Here is a 14184-nt window from a genome sequence, read left to right on the forward strand (position 1 = left end):
TCCAGGGCTCATGGGAGCCCAGTTCTGCCAAACTTCACAGGCTGCCCTGCCCCCCTCAGTGTCTGCCCTACAGCAGCCTTGGCAGAGGATGGCAAATCTCTGCCAGGAAGATACTTGCCAGGCTGGCTGGGAGGGAAATGGCCACTTTTTATTTTTAATGACTCCAACTTTTCATGGAGGAGAGGACGGTTGGAAGATCCCTTTTAATTTCATCTGTGTATTTGGTCTGGGGAAGGGTTGCGTCTCTTAATTCTCTGCCTCCTCTGTAGGGTTACATTTCCATATTTTCCTTCTTCAGGGAGAGAAAGCGTCTTCCTATATAGTTCCTTAGTTTCCTGACATTCAAAAAATAATAGCTTTGGGGGTGCAGGGAAGAAAATTCTGTAACTCCTCCTATTTCCTATCGATTCAAGTCTTTAAACATTAGAAAAACTTTTTTGATCTTTTAAGGTAGGGACAGAGAAAAGACACCTGTTTACTCTTAATTTCCAGTGCTTGTATGTTTTAAAAAGTATCCTTATATATTTTTCTCTTAAGAGGCATAAAGAAAGATTTCTCTTATCTCATATATGTAAAATCTTCAATTTTTATTGTAAAAAATCAATAATCTGTGGAAGATGTAGGGTGGATCCAGTAATCCTTGTCTTGTTATGGGCTAGGTCCTTCATACTTTTAATGAAAAAAAGAAATCAGATTTTTTTGGGGGGAGGGTGAGAAAAAAATCCCCTTTAGACCTTCCCAAGTCATAAGGAGGCAGTTCCTCAAATTAAAAAAAAAAAAAATCTGGTATTTTAGAGTGTTGAACAGAAACATTCTTGTTCACCATCGATTTCATATAGAGTTTCTCCAATTTTTCTTCTTAAAATCAACTTGAGTAGGGTATATGGGAGGGGGGCTAGCCCCCCTTAACCTTTAACCCTAGTGTCTCACCCAGGGCCAGTTCCCTCAAACTTTTATTTTTTAAATAAATCTGTTCTTTAAAAAGATGTTGACAAAGGTAGACAGAAATAATTCTCTTCATCCCGCATTTCACATAAAAGCAGCTCCTCAAATATTTATTTTTAAAATCCATCTGATTGGGGGGCTAGAAAGAGTCCCCTTAACCTCTCTTGTCTGACCCAGGGCCAGTTCTTCAAACTTTTATTTTTAAATGACATTAGAGGGTTTTGAGGGGGGGGGGCAGGCAGGGGCAAGAAGAGCATCCCCGCCGAGCCTCGCGATTCTTCCATAAGGCCAGCTCTTCAAACTTTATTTAAAAAATCAATCTGATTTTTGGGGGGTGGGTGGGGGGAGCAGAAGAGTTCCCATTAACCCCTTGTGTTCCGTCAAGAGGCGGCTCCCCAAACTTTTTTTCAACCGCGAACATGACCTTTGCGAGGGGCTGGCGAGCCGGGGGCGGGCAGAGGGGCGCCGGGGGGCGGACGCGGGGGGCGCGGGGAGGGCAGGGCGCGGCGCGGGAAAGTTTGGGGGGCGGCGGTGCCGCGGCCGGGAGGCTGGCGGGCGGGCCGGAGCGGCGCGCCCGGGGGCCGGCCGGCTTTGTGTACGGCGCGGAGGCCGGCGGCGCGGAGGCCGAGGCCGAGGCCCGGAGCTCGCGGGCCGCGCGGCGAGGCCGGCCCGGGGGCGGGCAGGGCGGCGGGGGGCGGCGGCGGCCCCGCGAGGGGCGGCTCGGTTGCGGCGGCGGCGGCGGCGGCCGGTGCGGGTCGGGGGTGGGGGCTCGGGCCGGGCGCCCCCCCCCGCGCGCCCCCAGCGCCCCCGCCCCCCCGGCCTGAGCGGGGCGGGCGGAGGAGGGAGCGGCGGCGGCGGCGGCGGCGGCGGCAGCGGCGGCGGCGGCGGCGGCATTGTGCGCGCACCAGCAGCCCGGCCCGGGAGGAGCAGGACGCGCCGGGGCCGCCTCCTCCCGCACGGACCCATGAACCAGCCGGGCGGCGCGGCGGCTCCGCAGGTACGACGGGGGGCCGGGGGCATGCACCGCGCGGGGGACCCCGGGGGGCCGGGGCCCGGGGCGCTGCGCCACTTCATTGCAAGATTTGCAAAATGCAAAGTGCCTGGGCACGTTTGCGGGCTTTTTGTGGGCGCAAACCAGGGGGTCGGGGTCTGGGGAGGCCCCCCCCGGACGCCGCGGGGCGTGAGGAGGCTGGGGGTGACGCGGGGGTCTCTTCGGGCCCCCACCCAGCGCCCCCTCCAGCCCCGGGCTCGGACCGGAGCCCAGAAAACAAAGCGGCGAGAGAACAGAGCAGCCATTTCAGTTTGGACAATTCACATTTTGCAAAAATGCAACCCCTTCCAGCTCTCCCCCCTCCCCCCCAAATTTGCAATTTCCCCCTGACCCCCTCTGCGTTCGGGGTCCCTGATGACCCCCCCCGGGAGGTCTTTCCCCTCTGGCACCCCATCTTTGCAACAGTCTTTTTTTTTTAGGCCATATTTCCCTTTCTCAATTTTTTTTTCTAATTTTTCTTCAAACGGTAGTTTTTTCCCATTAAAACGACGCCACCTAGAGGATACTATTTTGTAAATAAAAAAAAGAAATTAAAATTGAAAAGAAATATTTTTTATTTCTTATTTTTTCAAAAGTTTGCACTCTAAGGCAGCGGAGGGGGAAAGGATTCTTTTTTTTTCTTTTTTGGGGTGAAAATTTTCACTTTGATCTTTCTGGGAGCATGGAGACAATTTTTATTTCTGAAGCCAAATCCAGATAATATGTAAATGAAAATTAAGCTGGAATTTGAATGAATTCAGTTTTTGAGGGGGAGAAAGGAGAAAGCCTCCTAAAACTGAAGTCATTTTGGCTTTCCAACTCCTTTTAGTTTGAGAAAAAAACTAATTGGAATGAGGAAAGGAGGGAAATTGTTGAGTTTAGAGAAAACTGGGAGAATTGGCTTTATGAAGCAATTAGAAATTGTACTTCATTGTAATTTGGAACTTGTTTAGCCCAGCGGGCAGAAAAGACTAATTTCACCATTTGGTAATATGTAAAGTTTTTCTGTTTTCGAGGGGGAAGGATTTCAAAGAGAAAATAGACCCTAAAATGTTGGCTTTGGACACACCCAAAAATTGTAGTTTTTTTTTTTTTTTTTTTTTTTTTAATTTCGCATTTACGTTTTACTGCATTTAAATCCCAAGGTTCTAAAGAAAAACAGAAACTGGAAAAGTTAGTGAAATCCTGTCTTTTTTCCCTGATTTGTTGGGTTTTGTGTTCTTGTTGTTGTTTCTTTTTTTGGTTGTTTTTTGTTTTGATGGAATAATTAAGACTATTTTCTGATTTTGTTTCCTGAAAGGTCTAGGCATTTCGTTTTTTGTTGTTGTTTTATCCAGAAAATGTCAGGAACCTTTTTTAGCAATATTCAGTGGGGAAAAAAAATGTAAATTCATCACATTATACAAATTGAGTAGCCCACAGATTTGTAGGAGAGACCGCCATTAAAATAAGATATGCATAATTAACATTATTATGAAAAAACTAACAGTGGATTCACAGAAGCTCATTTTTTATGACATGCAACTGAATCAATTGATAAAGACAAGGGTTGAAGAATCCTTGGTAGGAGAGAATTTTCCCTTCTCTGTGCTTGCTTACTCTTCCAATTTGAAAAATTTATTATTTAAAAAAAAAATCCAGATTGGTTTTAGGCCTCTTTGATTGTGATGTGGGGTTGGTAGTTTATTAGCATTTGGTATTTTTCACAAATTTGATTACTTTCAAAGGGGAAAAGAAAATCCATTAGCTTTGATCATTTTTTTGGGGGGGGGGGTTGTGATTTTAAAAACACAAATTTTACTGACTTAAGAAGGAAAGATAAAAGAAGGGAAGGACAGAGAGGAGATCAAAATTCTGATTCTTATCCATCTTTTCTAGTGGAACACTTAAGTTTGCTGAAAAAAATGGAGTAAAACACCAATTCAGCTGATTCTAGCTGCAAAATTTAATTTTTTTTAAAGGCAAAAAAAAATAAAAAATACACACAAAAGCTAAACCCAAACGTACTTGCCTTTGGAACATGTTGGAACATGGGAACGCAAATGCAAACAGTATTTGATGTAGTTTTGTGGCCTTAAAATGAAATCACACGAAGGGGAAAACAAAAACAAAAAAAATTTTTTTTTAGAAGACAAATATTGACTGAATTAAAATTTAACAGATGGAAATAAGGTACCCACCCAAAGTTGAAGGGTTATTTGTGATGGTTTAGTATCTGGTTGAACTTGCTGGGGATTTTGAATAAAAAAAAAAAGTTTTAATTTTTCTCTCCAAAGTGGGGGGGGGGGGAATCTTGGTGGAACCTTGCTTGGGGGCTGATGGTGGGTCACACAGGGCTAGGACAGGAAACCCTGTGTCCCTTTCGCCAGCCACCAGCTGGTCTTGGAAAAAATGGTGGCCCCAGTTCATGCATTCCTACCCCGTTTTGTGGAGATTCAAATTTCTGAGGGGATGTGAATTCTGTGAAATAGATTTGACAGCGGCAGAGGTTCGACACTTCCCATCATCGCCATTGCATTTAGGAGATTTTATTTTTTTAGTAACGAAATCCTTCAGGGCTGACTGGCCACATTCTGACATATTTGGAATGAGCTTTTTTTTTTTTTTTTTTTCTTTTTTTTTTTTTAAGTAGCACAATTAAAAAAATTTTTTTTTCCTGTTGAATTATTTAGGCCGATGCCTAGGACGGTCAAAGAATTTATAATTTCCGAGGGCTCTGGAGGCCTCATGAGACAGTAGGCCTGAGTTCAGCAAGTGTTGGAGGGGAGCTATACCCCAGGCTGGGAGGGGTAGGTGGGCACCCCTACTGGGCATCTGAGAAAAAGTCAGGGTTGTAGATAACAGGTTCTTTCTGGTGCAAGGAATAAAAATATTGCAGCACGTCCTTTGTGTGTCCTGGGTCTCCTGACACACAACTCAGATTTTCAATTCCATTCTGCTGAAATTTCGACGTGTTGTCTATGGCTTAAGGGGAACCCCTGGTGAGGACTTGAAAATCATTTCTGTTTTGTAGACTTGTTTTTTCCTTTTTTAAAAAAATTGGTTATTCTGATCATGTTTGTTGTAAAGGAAATAGAGGTGCATGATGGTACTGTTGGGGGCGGGGTCAGTTCTCTTTTGTTTCTATTGGCGTCTCCCAGGACTGAGATCTGACCTAGGCCTTGCCTCTCTCACCTCCTATTTTAGATGGAAGTGTGACCAGAATGGATATATGAGTTAATTTTTATTAGCCTATGTCTGTTCACCAAACTCTCTTGTAATATTGGGCAAAAAATCTGGCAAATTGGACTTGAGGGGTGGTAATTTGATGATGGGCTGAGTTATTTTGGTGAAAGATCATTTATACTGTTTCACAGTAGAGACTCTTATTACTTAATGTTTTGCTTTTCTGCCTAAGGAGGTTTTGTTTTGTTTTTTTTTTTTTTTCCTTCTAATAAGGTTTGAAATTTCAAGGGCCTGCTTTATAGCTTGACTTTGGACCAAGCTAGGAAAAAGGGTTTGCTTATACTTTCAGCCCTGCACAGAGGTGAACTTGAACAAGGGCTCTTGCTTTTGCAGAAGAAAAGCAACAAAGATGGCTGGTCAGTGGAAGGCTGACCTCTCTCTGGTTCTAGAAAATAAACAGCCAATGGTTTGTTTCATTTGAGAAACAGAGTTTCAAAACTCTTCCATTGTCACATACAGATTTTCCCCCAACCTTTGACTCAGCTCTTGGCACGTTGCTTCCTCTGACCTCAGAATCCTCATGTCTTCTTCTTGGTGGGGTGATAAGAACTTCCCTGCCGTGTTTTAGTGGATGTATAAGCTGACTTTTCACGGTCATGGTGAAAATTTAAATTTTTTCCACGTTCTCGTAATGTTTCGTGTCAGTTGTGTCTCCTCCCTGGTGATGTAAAGTGAAGTGGCTTTGTGGGTCCACAGGTGCCATGGCTCACCCAAGGTCTCGCCATATGACCTTGGACAAATCACTTTTTCCTCCTGAGCCTCAGTTTTTGAGAGTTTTGGATCAGAACAAGAATAATCAAACATAGATTTCATCTCTGATTCTGACTTCAGTGATTGGCTGTAGCTGCCTGGATCACTGTGTTGAGAAGGATCCTGAGGGTCACATCTGGATGCACGTATTCTGGGGAGAGGGGTGCAGCGTCCATCACAGAGTGAAGAGTACGCTTGTTATCCACCACACCCAGGCTAGGTTGTAAAGCATGACCGTGAAATTAGTGGCTCGCGATTGGCATAAACCTAGAGAAAAGAATGGAAGCGAGTACAGGAGGACACAAAATAGCAGAGGCAGAGTGCAATGTGGAAGGTAAGCGTGGTCTCGTGAAACTTGGTTTGATTTGTATTTGCCGATAGGCGTGTGCACCTATGTGTGTAATTTCCCAACTGTGAGTCACGGTTAAAGAAGTCAGCAAGGTACTGGACCAGTGTTGCAGATCTGTCTGGATACGCTGCACACAGCCCGCACTTCCCCACTTAACGCTTTCCTAACTTACCATCCCAGTTGACTTAACCTGAACCCTGTGGAGTAGATCTATGGAGTAGGTGTGTGGTTTGTCCCCTGGCTGAGCCTGCCTTACGCTCCCCCCGCCCCGTGAAGAAGTCTCAGCTGCCTGGTGGTCGGGCACACACCCCAGCCTGTTGGCCCTGGAGAAGCCTGGAAAGACGGGTGCCAGGGTGAAGGCAGCATCTCTGGCACGTTCTCTTGCCGGAAAGGAGACTTTCTTTTTTTTTTTTTTTTTTAATTTTTTTTTAACGTTTTATTTTTTTATTTAAAAAAAAAATTTTTTTTTTCAACGTTTTTTTATTTATTTTTGGGACAGAGAGAGACAGAGCATGAACGGGGGAGGGGCAGAGAGAGAGGGAGACACAGAATCGGAAACAGGCTCCAGGCTCCGAGCTGCCATCACAGAGCCCGACGCGGGGCTCGAACTCACAAGCTATAAGATCATGACCTGAGCCGAAGTCAGCTGCTTAACCAACTGAGCCACCCAGGCGCCCCCGGAAAGGAGACTTTCAAGAAGTGCGGCATACCTGGCTTGGTGCGGGGGAGAGCAGCCACACTTACTTTTATTCCGCACGTTTACTTCAGATTGCCAGAAGAATGTTTCTGGAACTACAGACTTTGTGTTGGTGCCGTACTTAAATTTTAATCGGACTCTGGGAGTATCTTTCTGTGTATGCGCTTCCTAGAAACTCCAGAATTTGCTGTCTTTGTCTTCTCATCTTTTAACATGTGTCAGACTAGCACTGTCCAGTAGAAATACAATTTGAGCCACAAATGTGGGCCACACACATAATTTTAAGCTTTCTAGTGATACCCCTCCCAAAGTAAAAGGAAACAGGTGGAATTCATTTTAATAATATAGTTTATTTAAGCCAGTGTATCCACCAAACCATCATTCCAGCATCTCATTCATATAAAGAATTGCTAATGTGATATTTTATATTCTTTCTTTGGGAGGTATTAAGTCTTTATTGACTAGCCAATTTCAGGTGCTCACTAGCCACTTGTGGCTAGTGGCTTCCGTCTTGGACAGCACAGGGCCAGACCAGTGTTCCGTCTAGTTGTTGTTACAGGGTGGCCTCAGAAGGTTAGTGACACATCTTTCAAAGCTCTTGGTTTTTTTTGGTGGGACTTCCTTCCTGAGCCCTAGATGCTCTGCGGTGTTTCAGCCTATAGTGGTGATGAGTTCCACCATTTAGCCTCTTCTGGATGAAGTGGTCCACACCTCTCTTTTATTTGTCCCCAAGCAGTCTTCTGCCAGGATTAGGCCAGAATGCTTTAGTTAAAAATGACAAATGATGGCTAGAAACCCCAGGATGATGTGTCTCAGCATGTGTGCCCTTGAAGTTGAGAAGTACAAGTGCAGGAGGCAGTTGTAGGAGATGGGTTTTAAATAAAGTATTGCCTGAAAGAAAGATGAAGGTATAGGAAGACAGCAGGTGCGTAGGACCAGGGTTGGGATCTGACAGGAGGGGGATTAGGGGGAAGGATGGTCTGTCAGTGGGGTCCGTTTCCGAGCGGAGCATGGGACTGCCAGAGAACTGCCCCGGATAGACCCCAGGGCCTTAGGTCAGAAGCTAGACATTTTCTGACATCCTCCCACTTGGTGAAATGGAAAGCGGGATTTGAAATCAACCAGACCAGAGTTTGGAATCCAGCCTTATGGCATGGTTAGCTTTGTGTCACTTTGGGAAAGTCACTTCTGGTTGTGGAACCACATCTTCTACATCTGGAAAGAGGGGGGTAATATTCTCGACCTTGAAGGGCCATTTTACGATGATGTGAAAGCAGCACATGTGAATACACCCACCAGTCCTAGGAAGGTGGTCCTTAGAAGGTGGTCAATACATGTCAGTTACCTGTTGACCCAGTGGCCAGTGGGTCTCCATTTGGGGAGACTGAGTTGCAGTGACAACAGTTTTTCTGGTTCTGGAAACCTGGGGCCTTATCTTCACTGGGCAGAGTTAGGTAGCATTAGAAAAGGTCCACTTTTTTGGTTGTTGCTCTAAAACATGGGGATGAGACATTTCTTAGACCTTGCGTGTCTTTCTTGTCAAAAGTGTTCTTAATGCGTTCATTCCAGGGATGCTCTAGCTCCTCTGAATATTTCTGGATTCGTTTCAAAGCCTGTGGCACAGTCTTTAAAAGGGATGAATCTTAATCCCGGGTGAACTGTGTACCTTCGAGCTTCTGTTCTGCTGGGCCTCCTGTCTCTAGTGCCCTTCCCCTCATTCATCTCCGCTCTGAGGAACCAAACCCCCCCACCCCCAAGACCACTGGCATGTTCTCCTTCTGTGGAGTCCCTACACGACCCCAGGTGGAGTTTATCTGTGCCCACCCTGCAGTACTCCCCAAATACCGTAGGCCCACAGATGAGACTTAATTTTTGCCTTTCTGTTTCTCTAGCCAGCTTGTGAGTTCCTTGAGGGCAGAGAGCATGGGTTATTCATTTTAGGGTCTGGCACAGAGCAGCAGCTCAATAAAGATTTGATGACTTAATTTGACTTTTTGGAAATAGCTCAGATCTGTTGGATTTGAGTCTAGTGAAGAGTAGGTGACCAGTTTGGGTTTGGCTATTTGGTCAAAGAGTAGGTGACCAGTTTGGGTTTGGCTATTTAGTAAAAGCACTCTTTTACTAGGAAATGCACTAAGCACATGTTCCTAGAGCTGGCGCTGAAGCCCGTGCCTTCTTTGGAGTCATACGGAGTAATACATCAGAGGGACTCTTCGGAAAGTGATAACACTCCTTTGACCTTACACGTTTTGGGTAGTTTTGAAAGAGTTTTCCACCCTCTTCACTCCTCCCATAGAAACTATTTCTTTAAAATGGATGGGGGGCCAGGTAGGGCTATCATCCAGATGGCTGATGGGCAGGTATGGCGAATGGACTCAGTTCTGAGGTGGTGGGAATGGGGAGAGCCTTGAGGCAGAAGGGCTGGGTAGTACCCTGGTACCCTGTGTGTTTGCTCTAGGGGCTGGTTGTCTTGGTCATGGGCCCAGGAACGGGGCACCGGTGGGCTGTTTGTAGCACACCTGGAACACCTTAAATGAGTGGCAGCTAAATGTGTGATTTGATGTTCAGTCAGATCTTATCCATGGTGGGATGATGGTTTGCAGATGCCAAAGATTCAAGGAAGACCTAACGGGAGAAATATGAGGACATTCTGTATATTTGCTTGGTTTTTTTTCTTAAGCTTTATAAAACACTGTCATTTAAAAAAATACTTATTTTTTTGGGAGAGTGCAAGTGGGGGAGTGGCAGAGAGAGGGGGACAGAGGATCCGAAGCAGGCTGCGTGCTGATTGGGTGACAGCAGCAAGCCCGATGCGGGGTTTGAACTCACGAACTGTGAGATCATGACTTGAGCCAAAGTCGGACACTTAACTGACTGAGCCACCCAGGTACCCCTAAAACAGTCACTTTTAATGCTGGTGTCCAGCAAGGGAGCACAGGGTCCCAGGTTGAAGGACACCATATTTCCTCGATGTTATGTTTGCACATGTTCAAATTTTCTGAAGTTGGGGTGGTTTTAACAATACATGTTTTCTGTCAGTGCGTTCCCTTTCATTTTCTTCGTCACTGAAAGCTGTTGTCGATGCAATGGTGTATTTAATAGTAGAAGGCATCTTAGAATTGAGATAGGGTGTCATATTCTTGCTGGGGTGGACTGTGACATTAGGGACTTCCGATTCTCTTGCTTGCCTCACTTAGCTCTGAGCTTGGCTTCTCCACTTGTGCAGTGAGGGTGGGACTTGGCCTTGGGAAGAAGCATCTGGAACTTTGAATTAGCACCCCTTCCCTTCCATGTCTTTGGATGGGTTTCGTAACTTTGCTGTGCCCCTTGTCTAAAAGCTGAAAGTAGTGTGTGGGAGGGAGGCTTAGTATCTTCCACCTGTGGTGGGGCACCAGTTTAACATTTCCAAGGGTAGAGCAAACAGGTCGAAATTGAAGGGATAAGGCTTGGCTCCCTTGCCTGCTCTGCTGCTTAACGGTTTATCTTTGCCAAAGTTCTTCATTTACCTGTGCTGTTTCCTTATATGTAAAGTGGGGATGATGGTGACGATGCCTGCAGTACTGGGTCCTTACAAAAAGTTGTGAGGGGTTGTGAGAAGTAAGAGTTGTAAAGGGCAGAGTTGTTTTTCACTTGCAACATGTTACTTGTTCATTATCTAGTCCAGGGCCGTTAAGTGAGTAATCTACATACCGCTGCCCGCCATTTGCAAGCCTGTGGCAGACATTGCTAATCGATCTTGGCACTCTTTTCCATGGAGTCTGGCCAGTGACCTCAGAGTCCTTCTTTCTTAGTATGATGCAACCAGCCCTTGAGTTTAGTATGGGACATGAAGCCAATTTGTCACTTGTCATTGCTGATCTAGTTCCTCAGACACACACATAAACACACACACACACACACGCACGCATGCACACGCACACACACAGGAAGGGAGGTGGAGTTACTTGCCCAGAACCTCAGTGAATAGGCAGAGATGAAACTTCAGGCCTTAGATTTCCTAACTCCTCAACCATCGCCTTTCCTACTAGCACATACACTGTGTCAAATGAAATTAAAGTTAATTTGGTCTTGAGAAATAGAGGATTCTGACTCCTCCCTTCCCTCCTTGTTATAATTAGATACCCTTGGGGTTTTCATCAAAGCAGGGCTGGGTGACCTGCTTCTCTGCCTGATCCCGGAGTGATCAGATTTCAAAGGGGGAGATGCTGGTGGTTGGGCCACTGGGTTGGGCAGTGTCCCCCACTCGTGTAGTATAGATGACATGGCAGAGGGGCAAGGCAGGCCCCCGGGTTCCTGGATGAAGACCTAGGTATGTAACACGTTTGCTGTTGCACATACTTAAGACCACAGGCAAGTTTCTCAGCCCTGAGGAATCTTAATTTCTACATCCGGGGAATGGGATGGAAATAATCCTCCACAAGAATCAAATGAAAGGACATTCTTGAATATGCTGTCTCTATTTTTTTTTTGGAAATACTTTTTATTATTTATTTTTAAAATATCTTTTTAAAAGTTTATTGCTTTATTTTTGAGATGGGGGTGGGGAGGGAGCGGGGAAGGGGCAGAGAGAGAAGGAAAGACAGAATTCCAAGCAGGCTCCGCACTGTCCGCACAGAGCCCCTTGCGGGGCTTGAACTCATGAACCGTGAGATCATGACCCGAGCTGAAGTCAGATGCTTAACCGACTGAGCCACCCAGGCCTCCTTGAAAATGCTTTTGAGACTGAAGCCCTACATATGTGTTATTTTTTTTACACATGCATTTTTATAACTAGCACCAGTCATTATTTGTAGGTGCCCTGTTGGGAAATTGTGGAACCCCAGAGTCATAGATGGGTGCCCACAAAGGCACCTTATCTTGTTTCATTTTATATGCCGGCTGCAGGTTTAAAAAGTTTGGAATTTGTAGGCCTTGGACAGGGTATGTACTCTGCCTTTCCAGACAGTTCCCACGAATGTGACCTGCCCAGCCCCGGAAGGCACTGGGCGCTGAGCCTCTGTTTGTTTATCTGTTAAGTGGGAGAACAGTTCACTTGTATATTCTCTGATAGGCTTCCTGCAAGCATCATGTGAGTTAATGGATTTAAAAGTGCTTTATAAACAATGAAGAACTGGAGAAACATGTTAGCGACAACTCCTTTCTTTTCTTAAAAAGGAAAAGAGGGAGAAAGAAAAAGGAAAGGAGGGAGGCCAAGGTGAGGACGGTATTGAGTCGACAGAAAAATGATATAAATATTTTGGCTGACAAAGCAGAAGGAGGCTTCATCTATGAGCTAAAGAGAATAGATGGAGTCAGGTGATGCTTGGTTCCCCTAGTCTGCTATAGAAAACCCAGAAAAACCTGCTTTCTAGTGAAGTGAGCTCTGTGTCAGGGATGGAATCTTGAATTCCCTGGGGCCAGCCCTCGTTTTGGGGGAGTCGGGGGATCCAGGGAGGAAGAAGTCTGCCATCTCTACCCCATGGGTAGGAATGACTTCTGCAGAGCGGAGGAGGCTGGAGTGTCCCTGGGCAAAGCCCCTGGCTTGGGATTTACTGGTAACATTCAGAGTCAGAAGCTTAGTGGATGTGTTACTGTCCGAGACGGCATGCCCGAGGGGCTAGCCATTCTGTCACTCAGGTTTGACCCTCTGCTGGACTAATTCTCGCCAGTCCCAGCATTTTTGTGGAGAACTAAGGATGGGGATTTTTATCAGGTGAAATTTTGTGGAGAGTTTGCATTTCTTTTATTTCGGGCTCAGGGTTTTGTTAGCTAAGTGGACATAGCCAGGGTACTTGGAATAGATCACATCTTTGGATGCCGGAGATTTAAAAAAAATTTTTTTTAATTTCATCAACAGGGAAAAATAACAAAATTTAAGTGTGTTTATGTGGGCGTTTCTTATAATGTATACTGGAAAAAAAGCAGAAAGTGAAACTGATCTGAAATAAAACTGAAACTGGCCTGGAAAGAGGCCCCAGGGAGGGGTCACTTCCCTGGGGGTCTACTGGCTAGAAGTGGAATTTGTTGTAAGGCTAGTTGTCTTTTTGGATCTGGGGAGTCTAGGGCTTAAAAGGTTTGTAGAGATGATCTACGTCTGTGCCATCCAGTGTGTATTGTAACCATTGGCCACCTGTGGCTGTTGAGCAGTTGAAATGTGGCTGTAGGTGTAGAGTCCACATCGGATTTTGAAATGTTCAGAGGGAAAAAAAGATTGTAAAAGATTTCAGTCATAATTTTTTTGTAAGTTTATTTATTTTGAGAGGGAGAGAGAGAGAGAGAGAGAGCTAGCAGGAGAGGGGCAGAGAGAGAGAGGGAGAGAGACAGAATCCGAAGCAGGCTCCAGGTTCTGAGCTGTCAGCACAGCGCCCGATGCGGGGCTTGGACCCATGAACGTGAGATCATGACCTGAGCCGAAGTCAAGAGTCAGATAGATGCCTAACTGACTGAGCCACCCAGGCGCCCCTCAGTAATAATTTTTAAAATATTGATTCCAAGGTAAAATGATAGCCCTTTATATACTAGGTTAAAGAATATATATTAATAAAGTTAATTTCACTTTTTCATAAATAATGTTGCTTCTAGATTTGAAATTGCCTATGTGGTTTGTATTACAGTTCTAATGGACAGTGCTGATCTAAAAGTCTGCCCCCACCGCACCCGGCTTCATCAGGTAACTGGTGAAGAATGCAGAGTTTGGAATTGGGAAGAAGGATGATGTAATGGTGTAGGCATCAGTATAACTAGGTGGTTAAATGGAGGGAACTTAGGACAGAGAGAGAAAGAGATTGGTAATTTAGGAAGGAAAACTTAAACTGTTTTCCACTTTGCTTATCCATTCCCCTAAACATTAATTAAACACTTTGGAAGAAAGTATATCTAACAAGACAAGCAAAAACAAATCTAAAAGATTACCCCTGGCGATCTCGCCACTTGCCAGAAAATTCCGGTCTATTTAGAATTTGGGGTTGAACCAGGGTTTATGAATCAGAGCATAGTTGTGGGCTGGTTTGGGCATAGAAACCCAGGTCACATTAGGGGCTATGGATTTAGGGACCCGAGTGGCCACAAGTCATTCTCTTGCTAAGTCATGTGTGCTCTGTGTAGAGATTTGGGAAGCAAGGCTTCTGGAAGACCAGAGGGCACACTGTAGTAGTGGATGGAGCTGGCAGGATGAGGAGGTCATCCGGCTCTCCTGATTTCCAACCTGGT

General features: G+C 45.5%; 1 protein-coding gene across 5 annotated transcripts in view; it reads left to right on the forward strand.

Moving 5' to 3' along the window:
* Positions 1-1446: 1446 nt before the first annotated feature.
* ZNF618 (zinc finger protein 618) overlaps positions 1447-14184 on the forward strand; it is a 185122-nt gene continuing 172384 nt past the window's right edge. For all 5 annotated transcript variants that reach the window (XM_060608917.3, XM_060608915.3, XM_060608920.3 and 2 more), the window contains exon 1: positions 1447-1942. In XM_060608917.3, the coding sequence (XP_060464900.1) occupies positions 1910-1942 (33 nt within the window). In that variant the 5' untranslated portion in view covers positions 1447-1909. The remainder of the gene's footprint in view (positions 1943-14184) is intronic.

Source organism: Panthera onca, chromosome D4, assembly GCF_046562875.1.
Source record: "Panthera onca isolate mPanOnc1 chromosome D4, mPanOnc1 haplotype 2, whole genome shotgun sequence".
NCBI classification, from domain to species: Eukaryota; Metazoa; Chordata; class Mammalia; order Carnivora; family Felidae; genus Panthera; species Panthera onca.